The sequence below is a fragment of the Equus caballus genome, chromosome 20, assembly GCF_041296265.1.
Source record: "Equus caballus isolate H_3958 breed thoroughbred chromosome 20, TB-T2T, whole genome shotgun sequence".
Taxonomy (NCBI): Eukaryota; Metazoa; Chordata; class Mammalia; order Perissodactyla; family Equidae; genus Equus; species Equus caballus.
The window spans coordinates 37947820-37962285 of record NC_091703.1 but is presented as its reverse complement, the minus strand read 5'-3'; the positions used below and the strand labels follow the sequence as shown (position 1 = coordinate 37962285).

Below are 14466 nucleotides of genomic sequence, written 5' to 3'. Positions count from 1 at the left end.
CAAAAAAACAGAGATAAAGGGTTTTTTAAATTGTAGCATTATTTATAATAACTAAAATTTCACAGAGTATTGAGTGACAGGGAAATGGTTAAATGAATGACACTACCTCCATGCTAGATGTCATGATGTAATGCAGCCATTAAATGTCGTATTTTTTATAACAGAAGAATGCTTAACAGTGTGAAGTAAAAAAAGAAGCAATAACTGTAATAGTAATAATTTAAAAAGCAAACTTTTATAGCACATACTATGTGCCAGGTGTTGTTCTAATACATATTAATCTTCACACCAGACTTGTGAGTAGGCACTATTTATTTTCTCTGTTTTATAAATGAGGAAAGTAGGGCACAGAGAGGTTCAGTAACCTACCCAAAGCTGCACAGCTCATTAAAACTAGTGATGTAATTGGAGCCCAGCGTATTAGCTTCAGCATCCATATTCCTAACCACAACACTGTCAGAGCCTCTCAGGATTTGGAGCACCTTAAAGCATGATCCCATTCATAGTTGTTCAAATACAGTGTCTTTTTCAAATATGATGAAAGAAAAGCAAATGCGCCAAGATGTTTAGGATGGTCATTTCTGTTTGATAAGATGATGGGTAATTATTGTATTCTTTATACTTTCCTCTGTTTTCCCAATTTTAAGCAGTGATCTTTTATTTTTTATAAGAGAAGAAGTAACACAGGATTTAAAAACATGCATTTGAAAAAAATTAAGCAAATAGACTGAAAAGATAATAATGATTGTGTTGAGATTATTTTTTCTTCCTCTTTTTAAAAAAATATTTTCTATTATGTAGATATACAACTCTTATAAAAATTCTTTTAAATAAATAAATGATTACAAGTCAGCTCTCCTGGTGACTCTGGGAGCTGGAGCTCATGTTGATTTCTGCAGGAGATGGGGGTGCTGGCCGGGCTTCAGGTGCTCGCTCAAGCCGAGGAAGGCCCGGAGCCCGGGGTGCAAGGGGATGCTGCTAGCAATGGTTCTCTCTTGACAGAGGCAGGTCTCACACAGTTATGATAAGCTCTTCGGTTTTCAGATTTCTTATCTATTTTCTGCACTAGGCATTTGTGTAGTATTTAAGCATATAAAGTGTGCTTGCATTACTCTTGTAAGAGAAGAAAATAAGGAAAAATATATTTATAACAGGTTTTTAAAATGTTGATAACCATTGCTTTCATGTTTTCTTGTACGTTTTCTTGAAAGTTATAAGGTGAGAAGCCTTTCGTTGCTTCTCTTTGTCCTAATTTCTTTTCCTCTCTGCCTCCACAGGCAGGAAGAGGGAATGGTTTAAGATAGAAGACGCCATCCAGGTGCTGCGGTATCACAAACCCGTGCAGGCCTCGTATTTCGAAACGTTGAGGCAAGGCTACTCGGCCAACAACGGCACCCCGGTCGTGGCCCCCGCGTACGCGGTGTCTGCTCAGAGCTCCATGCCGGGCATCAGATGACTGCGGACGTCCTGTAAGAGACGGAGGTCGGAGACTGACTGAACAGAGACCCTCCCTCTCCCCTCGCTCTTCTCACCTCTCCTCACGGGCCTCCTCTTTCAGACAAGGCATGGCGGGTGGCAGAGAAAGGGTTACTGATAATGTTGCTGTTTGGTGTTACGTGATGGGGCTTTTTCTTCTTTTTATTAAGGGGGTGGGGGTTGGGCTGTAATTTGTAAGACCTTCTGTGCATGATCTGTCCCTCCGTTTTCACATCCCTCCAGTTCTCTAAAGAGATGCAAAGAGCCTTCCCTCTGCCTGGGATTCTGGAGTGTTCCTGTTTGTCTCATCCCAGCCCTGGCCAGTCATTTTTCTTTGATTTTTAATTTTTTTTAATTAAAAGATACCAATATGAGATGAAACCTTTCAAGAATTTGTCCTACAATGTGCTGTTGAGTTCAGTAGGTTGGTCACTTCCGCTGCAGGATGCATTTATCTACACATTATATACTGGGCATATAATATGCAAATAAGTGACTTTTAGAAGAGGAATTTAACTTTTAATTTTTCAAGGTTTTGTTTTGTTGTTTAAATTTGGGGTGTTTCTGAAATGGAGAGCCTTGTAATTGCTTTTTGTTTGTGATGCTAGTGGCTAGGTAAGTGTCCCTGTCCCCTCTCTTCTCCCGAGTCATTAACTGTAGTTCCGTAGAGTACGGGAAGAGTCTAGCTGCCTTCACAGTGCTCCCAGGACTCATGGCCTTCCCTTGTCATGGCTGTGTTTCCATGCCAAGAAAGATACCTGTGTTCTTTTTTATTACCAAGCCAGGAACAAATGGCCGCAACTCAGATCCGGAGAAACAATGATAGAAATTGAATTCCTCCCTACATGTCGACAATAGGAGGTTGAACTGGATTCTTGGGATTGCTGTCTAAAAAACTGGAGCATCGAGCACTGTTTCTATCCTGCTGGTTTGGATTTTTTTCCATAATGCTATACTTAACGCCGACAGCAGCCTCTCTCCTTGTGCATACATGCCTTACACCGTGCTGAACTGGATATTGTCCTTGTGCTCTGAAGCATCCAATGTACTTGGCAAGTGCAGCTGTACAATCCTGTCCCCATGATGGGTAACCATGTGTAAGTTTCTGAAAAGTACACAGGAGGAAGATTCAGGTGTTTGCTTGTCTTTGTAACATTACAGCACTTGTAATTGCACCGTGGAGCATGCCGGAAAATATTAAATTTGTCTCCCACTGGGATGTGAAAGGTCCATCTTCTGCTGAGAAGTGGTGTGGGAGAAGGCGTAATATTTCCCAGAACAGCTACATAATGCATTGGCTCCCTGCAAGCTGTGTTTTGGTTTTTGATAACAGGTTTCATGCTGGCTTCATTTACCAATTGTGTTGTTCAGTTTGGAAGTAAGCAGCAAAGGGTCTTGAGATCAAAGGATGGGACTGGGAGGGGGGACACTGATCAATCCCTGGCTTGGGACAGGAGTTTGTTGCTATGCTCTTAGTGGCATCTCCTTTGTCAAACCTAGCCAAGATGTGAAATTAGATTCGTAGTTCTCTTTATTTAAAAATTCTAATAAATATTCAAACTTTGAAAGCTTTTGCTCTTCCCTCCCACTACAAGAAATGTATGTATCTAGTGGGCCCGTAGGATTCAGTGTTCTGCGTCTTTAGGGACGTCAGTTGGTGAACCTTAAGTCTTGCTAGCTTCTCTTGGTTTGCATCCTCTCTCCCAGTCTTGAAATGCAGAACCAAAAAGCAGTGCTGGCAGTTTCCTTAGGATACCGTCCTACCTCTGGGAAAGGAATTCTTTCCCCAAGGAAGGGTCCCGATGGATGGAGACAGCACCATGGGACTTGAGCATAAATGCCAACTCACTCTTCATATGTCCTACTTAACAATGAACATACTGCTGCTTGTCGCCTGATTTAGAGCATTTTAAGGTTCTGTTGGAATAAAAAAAGGAGAAAATAAAATAAATTCAACTAAGCACTGAGTGGAATCCTAAAAACATATTCTTCCAAATAAATTCTACTTTTATGATACAGGTTGAAAGTGCTTTGCAGGAAAGCAATCAGTACTCCTAAAAAAGGAACTTTAGTGTTAATGGTAATTTGTGCATTTTTTTAATGATCTGAAGATGTTTTTAGTGGGCTGGTGTAACAGTACACTACCCTGCAAAGTCCAGTTGGGATTGTTGTTGGCGTCTTTGGGTCAGGAAAGTGAACTGTGCCAAGAAGTCTTTTTCAGTGACATGAAGGGATCCTATTAATGTAGTTAACTGGAGAGCCCGTGCTGATGCTTTCCTCACTGATAAAAGGAGGCTTTGTCCAGCACCAGCATTGTTGAGACTGGTGCTGCTTTCTGTCGCACTGGGATTCTGATGAGCAAGACTGGTGTTTTTCCCTCCCTGGCACCATACGCACCACAGGCGTCCTGACTGATGTGTAGGCACAGCCCTTCTGTGATAGGTTACTTAGTTGCAGTTACTTTATATCTCCTCAGAGAAAGCAAGGAGAAGCAAAAGAAAGCACAAAAATCACCCTACTTGCAGCATATTGCATTGACACTGATTTGCCATGGATGCTGCAAGTACTCACCTTTTTCAGGCTTCACAGAAACAGCTTCCTGGGGGTCAGGGCAGATAGAAAGTCTTGTGCTCACAGTGAATTTGCACATCCTAGATTCTGGTTATTACTGGAGCATCCATCGGAGTCTGCCATACTCAGGATAGAGAAAGACGGCAATGGATTTTTTAAATTAAAATTTGTTTTTAGTTTGCAAACTGAATTTTAAATGGTTGTTTAAATGCAGCCGTTGGGCAAATACCAGTGAGGTTATGCCATCTTTTTGGACCAGAACTTTTTCTGTGTGTGTGTGTGTGCGTGTATGTATGTAAGACAGAGAGAGAAGGGCTACCAGGAGTCAGCCGTGTTAGATTTTTTGTATCCTTCCAGAACAGTGCAGCCCGTGAACAGGAGTCTTGGTTTTTCTCATAGCAAACATAACAGGATGGAAAAGTCAGTGAATTGACTGTGCTGTTTTTACAAGTGTCTGCTGCCCCATCTGCCCTGCATGGAGAGGGCTCCCTCGCTGCTGAGTCTGAGCTGGGGCCATCTGGAGGGATCAGAGAGTGGGAGTGTCACTCCCTCTGAGGTCTCGGAAGGCCTAGAGGTGGCTTCGCTGCAGGATTTCCGCCCTCTGCATTGCGTGGTGCAGCGTGTGGAACAGCGAGGCGCTTGAGGCCTTGCTTCTCGCAGCCTCTGGGGAGCAGGGCGGGTCACCGCCCTCTGGGAGTGTTTTGCAGCATTTTTGTAAACGTGTTGCCACATAGTCAAGTTCCTTCATGGTGAAGGAGTGTTTTCTGTGTTGATGTTAGGAGTCAGCCCATGTAAAGTCTCTTAGAATTGCTTAGAAGAAAAAAAGTCACCTTTTGTTTTTAGAAGAAAAAAAGTTCCCCTCAGAACCGTTCTTCTCCTCCTCCTCCCTCTGTCTCTTCTCCGGTGCGGTGTGTGCTGGAGGCTCCTTCTCAGCCTCTGTAATCAGAGGAGCCATCGGTCTTCTGCTGGACCTGGCTGTGCGTTTCACACGCTGTACTTTACATGTTTGTCATTTCCACGTGCTGTATTAATGCCTGTGTTGGTCTCCTTACTTGATCTTTTTAAAAAACAGCTTAGTCTGAGCCACATTTTTTTAGTTCACGAAAAGGATTTAATAACCACAATGTGATTTTTACCACAACTGTGTGATTTTTAATATTTCTGAAGTGTTCTCTAAGCCTCTCCTAGTTGAGAGTAGATGTAGAATTCGAAGAAATATCTGGAGAAATCTCCACAGGGGATGAAGTTTTGCTTTGAGAAAATGAGGATTAGCTATAATTGATAATATAGCTTCCTCCTGGTCCCATCTGCATTTCAGAAAATAATCCACATCTTTACAAAAAATAGGAGACATGCAGGACAGTTCACTCAAGCAGCACTGGGGAGAGGAGGTTCTTTAATGGTGATTAAACAATGCAAGTGGCTCTTCTAGTTCTTATTCTTGGAGACCCTAAAAGAGGTCAGGCTGGAGGCTGTGCAGTCCGCACTGCCCAGTTGAGGTGGCCGTCATTTCTTCTGAGCCCTGCTGGGGTGGAACCGCTTTCCCCAAGGTCGTGGGAGGCTTCCCATGAAGCTGTCGACGATAGTGGCTTCGACCTTGCTCCATCAGGACACCTGCCTCACTTGGAGGAGGTGGGAAAGCACGCTATAGCCTCTGCGCTCTGGGCTGAACCTTGCAGCCGGGGACCTCACTGTCCAGCAGAGCTGTGTTTTCCATGCCACTTTAGGTATCTCCTAAATCAGTGAGCCATTGGCGTTTCCAGGTAAATTGTAAATTGGGAGGCATTGTCTACAATCCATAAAAGATACTATTGTCCATGCATCAGGTTGACTTGAGGTCACCACAGGTCCTGGGAACCGAGAGATTTTAGGCAGACTCTCCTTTGGAGGCCAGCAGCCTTCCACTCCTGCCTCTCAAAGGGCAGCTTCACATTTTGACCACATTTTTGCATTAGCTGCTAACGTTTCAGGGGTGTGAGAAGCCTAATCAGGACAACTGAGAAACTGATACCTCTCATCTTCAGGTTAATCAAGTAGTTTGTCCTCCTAGTCCCCCTAAAAATTAATAAATAAAAAGAGAAAGAATCCCATTTGGTGTTGCTTTGGACACGCTCCTTGAGCGGAGGCCAGCAGTCACATGATTTTGTGCGTCTCTGCAATATGCAGCTTTCTAAGGAAAAAAGGCATATCTCTCCCCTAAAGCGTTGTTTATAGTGATGATTTGGTAAGCTTGAGCTTGTCTTAGAAAATGAGACTATCCACCTGGCCAGGGGAGCTCGAAGGGAGCCGTGTTAACTCAGAATTCAGCATACCAGGAGGGACTCTGCTGAAGAAAAAAGTGCTTTTGGACTAAGAAGATTAACATCTAAAAGGTGGAGTCATTGCTTCTGTTCCCCTAGTAATCAGTTGTTTAATTAATTACTCTAGGTTTCTTGTGGTTTACATTCCTAGTTCTTAGCCCCGAACAGGGGCAACTAGAACACCAAAAAAGGCATTTAAACCCTGGAGGCAGGCTTTAAAGTAGACAGAAACAGCAGCATTGTCATTTTCCAGGCTCATCACCATTTTGATGTGCTACCCAGCCTTCCACCCCCACCGCAACCAGGCCAGGTGTGAAGATTCTATTAGTCATTGGGTCAGGGAACAGAAATTCTGGTTCTGGAACAATTACCTACTATGTTGCTTCCCATTTGTGGATGTTATCTGTGGGTGTCCCTTCAGAGAACGTCTCAGGAGTACAGTAAATTGCTCATCTGGGCTTGAGGCATTTGGATCCAAACCTTAAGTCTTTGTAACTCATTAGGAAAAAAGCAAGATGCCCTACTCCTGCTGCTGGGCCTGGAGCGGGTGCTCCCCTCTCTGTAGTGTGGGTGCTGTGGCTCACCTTCAGGAGGGCGTTTTGCCGGTAAGATTGCCCGTAAATCCCTATGGGAAGCAGTCCTGACGACAGCCTGTCTTTCTGAGCGCGTTTGTGCCGAAATGCAAATGTGAACCTAAAGCAGCAGCAGATCCCTGGAGCCTGCTCCGCTTCTTTATTGTCCCCTCGAAAAAGAAGCTGCTCAGGGTTAAACCTGGGTCTTTAACCTCTATTTGTTGTAGAGAAAATGTGTCACTGATAAATGAACTAAAGAAGACGTCTAGTTTTGATTACTCAATTCCGGCAGCATAACAGATAGGACTTACGCCAGGGAAGGTAGAAGCTGATTATTGAGACACCTGGGAGCCAGAAAGGATGGGTCTGCTCCACATAGAGCCTGCACAGGGAGCGGATCTGAAGTGGGGTCTTGGAGAGCTTCCAAAGTGTTAAAATGAGGGGAGGACTCAGAGTGCTTTTGCTCAGTGAGCAGGCAGCTTGGTTTCTCCCGAGAACATGAAGGGCTTCCGAAGGGAACAGCAGGCATCTGAGCCACAGCGCACAGACGCAGACTTGCCCCGTAGCCTCTTCCCACATGACTCTGAGCGTTTTTGCTCAGATTCCAAGGGGACTCTCCCCTCCAAAATCTAATATGCTTCAGGTGTTTTGTTTGGCCTCTGAGAACCTCACCCTTTCACTTCCACCTGGGGGTGGACAGAGCTGTGTTGCTCAGGGCGCAGATGCATGAGTGAGTCCAGGGCCCCGCAGCATAGTGTTGCATTTAGTAGAAAAATAATTGGTCCTCTCTGTTGTAAAAGAAATACAGTATATGGTGCAGTTTTGTAAATGTCAGGTCTGTTTTTATTGTTTCATGGTCTGAAAACCTTCAAACTGGTTTATAATCAAAGAAAAGGTTGGTAGTTAGAATAAGTAAAATTTCAGTTAGTGCGTCTGTCTGAAAAAGATAGCTAGCAGTTTGCCATGTGCTTAAGGAAGTCAGGAGCATTTGAGGATGTTGGGAGCTGTTGTGAAAGTGAAGCAAGTGTCTCTGGCTTGCTCAAGTCTTTCAGAGAAAGGAAGTGGAAGTCCATCCGTAGCATCTTCATATGTGCTCTGGCCAGGCCATCCTGTATTTCAAGGACCCTGTCTCCTCTCCCAGCCAGTGACCTTGGTAGGGGATGGGCTCTGAGGAGGTAGTGAGGCCCCAGCTCAGTCTGCTCACCTGCAAGATATGGTCTCCAAACAGCGTAAGGTTTATTTACAGGGCTTCTTCATATGATCACCTCCACTCTACTCATTCACCATCATCAACAGCAGGTTAAAATCCCGGCTACGATTCCAGTTGTGAAGCAGATAAACTAGATGTGCCTCCTCCCCATCCCAAGTGTGTCGCCCAGATGCAGTCTCCCTTTGGCCAAGTTCAACAGGGAATTCCAGGGAACCCCCTGGATTGAGGCAAAGTGGCCAAGATGCATTCAGTTTAACTTTTTCCAAAGGACAGAAGTCTTTATCCCTCCCCCCTAGTGCTCATACATTTTAGCTGAGGGTGAAATGGTCAAGTCTAGTAATGTCTCCAGAACTGAGACGGAGCCAGGGACCCACGCGCCCAGGACCAGTCCCCTGGGGATCACATAGGCTCAAAGGATGTTCTGTTCCCCCCCAGAACTCTGCTGCTGTCCCTTTCCATTAGGACCACTCAGAAAAACAAACAACTTAGTCTTCCCATCATTAGGTCACCTAGTGCCTTGGTGACCGTTCTACAGAGTGAGGGCTTATGTGTCACCTCTTTAGGCAGTGCGCTTCATATTTGTAGGAAGGGTAGAAAGTAGAACAACCAACGGGCTGAGTACTCACATCCTTGGAGAGCTTGGCCAGCTGAAGGAGCTCAATAAAACTGGGGGATCCAAGGAGTGGCGCTTGTATGGGAGAAGGGATTGTTTATGTCCTTTCACTTCTTGGGACCTGGTGCTGGGTTATGAAATGGGTTTGGAGTACTAGCACCCTTTCCCTCAATCCTGTGCTCCAGGACTTAGGAGCTTCCAACCCATCCGTGCATGGTCTTGTTTTCCATTTTTTGTTTCCAAAGCAGCCTTGCTTGATATTGCATGGAAAATCAAGTTTTCCTTCCTGCCCACTTGGAGCCACCTGCCCACGTCTAGGCCTGGCCTCTTCCCCACTGTCTTCATAGCTCTCATAAGGAAGACTTCAAAGTGCTCTTAGGAGCTGAGGGGAATGGAATTTGGTCCAGAGAAGGCGGGAGGAAACTGAGTTTTCCTGTTTTTTCTCAAGGAGGATGTTCTTGGGCTTCCTTCACGCTTCTCTTTCCCACGGGTACAGTCGAGTTGTGGAAGAGGGCTGAAAAGAAGGGGGAACCAGGTCCAGCCCCAGATTCGAGTATGAGGCACATGCACAACAGATGTAAGTCCCACATCCCCTGTTTCGTAGCAGGCCAACCACACATAATCATTCCCCTTCTTTACTAAAGTGTCCCCTTATGTGGTGCCAGCAACAGAGGACAGACAAACTCCTTCCCTGTAGTCTAGATGGAGCTTTGGTACTACCCCTAAAATTCCCCACCCCCGTACCCCACTCCTTTTTGTGAAAGAACAAATGCTTCAACCTGTGAGCGTGCTGTCCCTTTCTCTGTGTTAATCAGCTTCCTTCCATGTGAGCTGTGTGGGAGGGAAAGGCATTGGAATTGTAGGTTGTAATCTTGTGCCAACCAATAAAAACCAGTATTTCACACACATCCCTGCTTAGTGTCTGGTCTCTTCTTTCTAGAGGTTTTCTTTGAGTCTTTCACATCAGTCTTCTTTTGACCTAACCCCCACTCTGCTGGGTTCTTGGGAGTTGCCCCAGAAGTCACAGGTGGCCCCATGGAATATTTGCTGTTCTGGGAATTCAAGTGAGGAATGAAGTGGGGAGGCCCGTGGCAGGCAGCGAGAATGAGCGTGTTTTTCCCTCTTGCCAGCACTTGAGCCGCATCAAGACAGCAGGGAAGCACAGCAAGAAGTTGCTTTCCTGCAGGGCAGCAGGAGTCAGAAAGGGCTGGAGCCACTTTCTGAAGACATGTAGGTGCAGGACTCGGAGGCAGAGTGTCATCAGTGAGAGAGCCACCTTAAGTGAGCTGTGTACCCCAAGCCTGAAGATGAAGAGCATTTGACCTGTAATGAAAAATAAAGCATATAGAGGCCCAATTATGCAAGACCACAAAAGCCAGGCCAAGGAGTTTGGCTTCATCCCTGTGAAGCATTCTGGAACAGTGCAGTTGTGTAACATCAGCTGTGTTCGACGAGGAGGCAGCAGGGAGGTTGGAGAGAAGCGGTCTGGAAGCTTGTGATACTGTATGTGAAGCCATACAGACCCAGGGAGTGGATCTGGGGATGAAGAGAGGGATATAGAAGCGAGAATAAACAGCATATCACAATCACATAAACGTGTCCCTCCATTGAGTCAGTCCGGCCTCTCCGGGACTCTGGTGGCATCACCACTGGCCAAGTTTTGTGGTCAGTGTACCCAGGGAGTCACTACCAGGATGAGACTCGCACAGACCTAACTCACAAGTGCCTGGATGACAGTTGGCTCGTCTATATAATGATAAATGTCAAACCAAGTTACCTGGTTAATGCACCATCTGTCAGTGTAGATAGCCAAAAATAGGCAGAAAGTTGGTTACTGAACAATAATAGCCTGATGACTTCATTCCCACAGGGCACATGCCCTATCAGCTGATCAAAGCAACCTTTCTCCCTAAAATTGTGATTCTGCAGGCCTCCTTTGTCCATTTTATGATGATCACCCCTCCTTTCCCTATCAAAGGATCCTTCCTTTTGTCAGATGTAGTGTGCTGTGCGTAATGAGGCTATGAGCTTATGAATGCTGATGCAAATGATATAGTCTGGAAACCACCAAATGGCTGCCTCTAATTGGGATCGGGGGTTCCAGAACTCCCCACTCACCATGTCAGATTGTGGTGGGCCATTCCACAGGGGGCCCGTCACCATCACATTTACTGTGTGTTGATCTTTATTCTCAGAGGGTAGATGCAAACTCTGGTATTATCTTGCTGCAGCCCAGTGTCCCAATAGCCTGCAGGATTTGTGGCAAGAGAGAGAAATCTGAAGAGGCGCCCCACCCTTTGAGCACAGGTGATGAGGGGAAATTAGCCCAAAGGACGTCAGTGTAGCTCTGACATTGCTGAAACCAGCACCGGGGACAATGTGCATGGCACTTCCTTTGCCCTTTGTTACACTGGGTGGCAGCTCTGACCATCCAAGCCAGATTGAGTTGGCAGAGTTCCTGCTCATCCCCCAGTCAGGCTGGCTTCCATCCTCTCCGGAGACCTGATAATCATGCCCAGAAAACCTGGTGTTATAAACCATGGACTTGTTTGCTTTCTGGTTTCACGTCTGGACACATTTGGGGTGTGGAAGGTTTATTTTATCTCCTTGGTCTTGTGATACCCAGCTAACATCTCAGAATCTGAGGATGAAGCCATGAGGCTCCATGTTCTGTGTCCTGAATACCAGCAACATGCTAAACCCAGGACATGCAGTCCTCACAAAGGCGTCTGCTTGGGTGACAGATGGCATGAAACGGGAGAGATGACAGCTTGGGAGGTAAGCCATTGGGGGGTGGCATGAGAGGGGACGATGTTGGAGACACCTTGGGCAGGAGGACCATGGAAAGGTGGGATGGAGTGAAGGATTCAGTCATTCGTCACAAGGCTGCCTACTACAAGAGAAGGTGTGAGCGCTGGAATTAGACCGGTGTTCAGGTCTCAGCTCAGCTGTTGGCGAGCTCCGTGATCTAGGAGAAGTTACCATCCGTGTTCCCTCCTGTTCAGTGAGGAAGAAGTCGACTTTGTGGAGTGATTGTGAGCGTTAAATAGGTGAAGGAGTGTATGCAATGCCAAAGTTGGTGTGTGCTCATTAAATGGTGACTGTGAGTGACACCTGTTTGGGAAATGCCAAGAGCTGTGCTAAATTCACTAAATAAGACAAATAAGTCACGGCAGATACAAATAATCACAACGCAAAGTGACAAATGGAATAAAAGAAGGCCGAGGGAGTGACAAACTCCTTCCCAGAGGAGCCATCATCTGAGAGGATTCATGAGGAGGAAGGAATTCTCGGCCAAGGGGACAGCATGTGCAAGGCAGGGCGCTGTGCTCCGGTAACAGCGAGTTTACTGGGGCTGGAACGTGATAGTGATGGTGAGCAGGGAGGAGGGAGAAGCAGGAGGTGCCACGGGAAAGGTCAGCTGGGGTCAGGTGGCTTGGCAGGCTGTTCGAACTTTACTCTGCATGACTGGGAAGCCGACAAAGATTTTAAAACAGAGCAATGACTGCATCAGGTTGGGCATTTGGGGAAGATGATACTACTATCTACTGACTGCCCCTCGTGTTCGAGGCCTTAACTCCGGACAGAGTGTTCATTGCTTACATTTAGTCTTTGCAGTCCTGTGATGCATAGGACCTGTGATCATCACCATTGTATGGTGAAAGAACTGGAGGCTTAAGGAAACAAGCTACTTTTTAAAGGAACTGGACAAACTAATTCTAAAAATCATAGGCTAAAGTGCCAAAGATGTCTAAGGCTATTTTGAAAAACACAGGACTACGAGGGAAGTCCTGTGTTCTATCAGTATCAAGCCTTACCATAAAGATGTAGTAACTAAAACAATGTAATAAATGAGAACAGATAGATAGAAATAAATTAGGAAATTGAATAGAACGGGGACCAAGAAGTAGACCTATGGTATGTGGGAATACGGTAAGAGCCAGAGGAAATGTGCATCTGAATGGAGAAAGGGTGGGGTAAATAGCATTGGGACAATTGACTAGCCAAATGGAAAGGGATAAAATTAGATCCCTACCTCACACCATACATGAAAATAAATTCACAAATGTGCAAAATGAGTCACAAAACTTTTAGAAGAAAATACAGAAGATAAGTAATATCTCCAAGGTTACACGGGTAATAAATGGAAGAACTGTAGGCAAACCTGAGGGGTCTGATGCCAGAACCTGCCCTCTCACCTGCTTGGTACTTCTCTCTCCTGGTCACTTTAGAGGGTAAGATGGACCCCACAAAGCAGAAACTGAAGACAGGGAGGTGGTGAATGGAGGCTGGATTTGCATCTGCTCCCCAAACACCTCATAAGAAGGGTTGCAGGGGAGGCAGAGGAAGTGACTTCCTTTTCACCAGTGTTCTAGTTTGGAACCCTAAGCGAAGAATACAGATCTCTAGCCGTACTGTAAATAGCCAGCTCCTCTGTCCATGTTAACATGAAAATATCTTTTTAAAAATGCTTATCCTGCTCTGGCCACCAAACTCAGCCAGCCAGTGCCAGGTCTAACCTCGTGCCCATCACTTCATCACACACTTGTTCGCCATTATGTACTCAATCTTTCTTGACCTGATAGCTTTGCCCTGCAGTCTTTCTACAGAATCCCAACCCTGAATTCGCCCATCCATTCCTATCCTCTCCTATACAAGAGCTGAGCCTGCCCAGAGAACACCATGTACTTACCGTGGGGTTGCCACAGGTTCATGCCTTCCCTTCCCTGAGCCTCCAGTGCTCCCATCAGTGGCTGGGGACTGCCACCTTGACAAGTGCAAAGGCACTTGTCTTCTCATCTGACTTCACTGACCCCCGTCCCCCACGGTGTCCCTGGCAACACTTCTGGTTCTCCACCTACCCATAGCTTTCAGAGTAAAGTTCCAGCTCCTTAGATTAGTACCCATTATCTTTTGTGAGTTGGCCCCTGCGCACTTCTGCAGACTCATTTTTTGCCGCCTGCCTTGCCCTTCTTTTCCCCTCGCCCCAGAGAACTTTTTGCAGTTCTCCAGATGCGTCACACGCCATCGCACTGCTTCACAATTCGCATGTGCTGCTGCGCCCTCCTTTTGGGAAAGAGAGAGGTCCTCTCCCCTAGGCAGGGCTCTGTTACTGCTGTACATGCCCCAGTATCTCTGTTCTTGGTATCCAGCTAAGTGGTTCAGAGCAGTTACCTAGGAAATGGAGGTTGGAGGAAACAAAGAGCCAAATGGCATTTTGGGAATATCCACAGCACAAGACATGTATGCCCAGTGTCCTGTCCTCTTCACCCCCCCCCCACACACACCCCTTCACTTTCCCCCAAACCTGCAAACAAATGCAGAGCCGTCCTCAGGGATCTGGGGAGGGAGAAGCTTGGAGTAGGAGGGACAGGGGAGCGCCATAGTAGAGTCTCTTCCCTTTGGGGTGAGGGTAATGTGCAGCCAGCACGGCAGTGACCAATCAGAAGAAACCCGACAGAAGCCTCTCCTCTGAGGCCCCTGCCCTGGCCTTTTCTTCCTGCCTCGAGTCTGGGGGTTAGAGGGGAAGATGTTTTTTCAGGAAGAGGAAACCCCTAGTTCCTGCTACTCCCCTTATCTTTCGGCCCAGAATCCTGTGAGCCTTCCCAGGCCTAGAGCAGGAGCTGCTGGCAGGCTGGTCACTTCCTGCGGGCAAGGGAAGATTGGGGCTGAGACTGCAGAAGGAAGGGGCAGTCCTGAGATTTGCAGTTTCGGGGTGGAGTC

The 14466-nt window shown here is 46.4% G+C and overlaps 1 protein-coding gene across 1 annotated transcript in view; it reads left to right on the top strand.

Annotated features, from left to right (window-relative positions):
• The window catches only part of NUDT3 (nudix hydrolase 3), a 112060-nt gene extending 102410 nt beyond the window's left edge, over window positions 1-9650 (top strand). The window contains exon 5 of the mRNA XM_023624755.2: window positions 1278-9650. Within this exon, the coding sequence (XP_023480523.1) occupies window positions 1278-1456 (179 nt within the window). The 3' untranslated portion in view covers window positions 1457-9650. The remainder of the gene's footprint in view (window positions 1-1277) is intronic.
• The last annotated feature ends 4816 nt before the right edge of the window (window positions 9651-14466 follow it).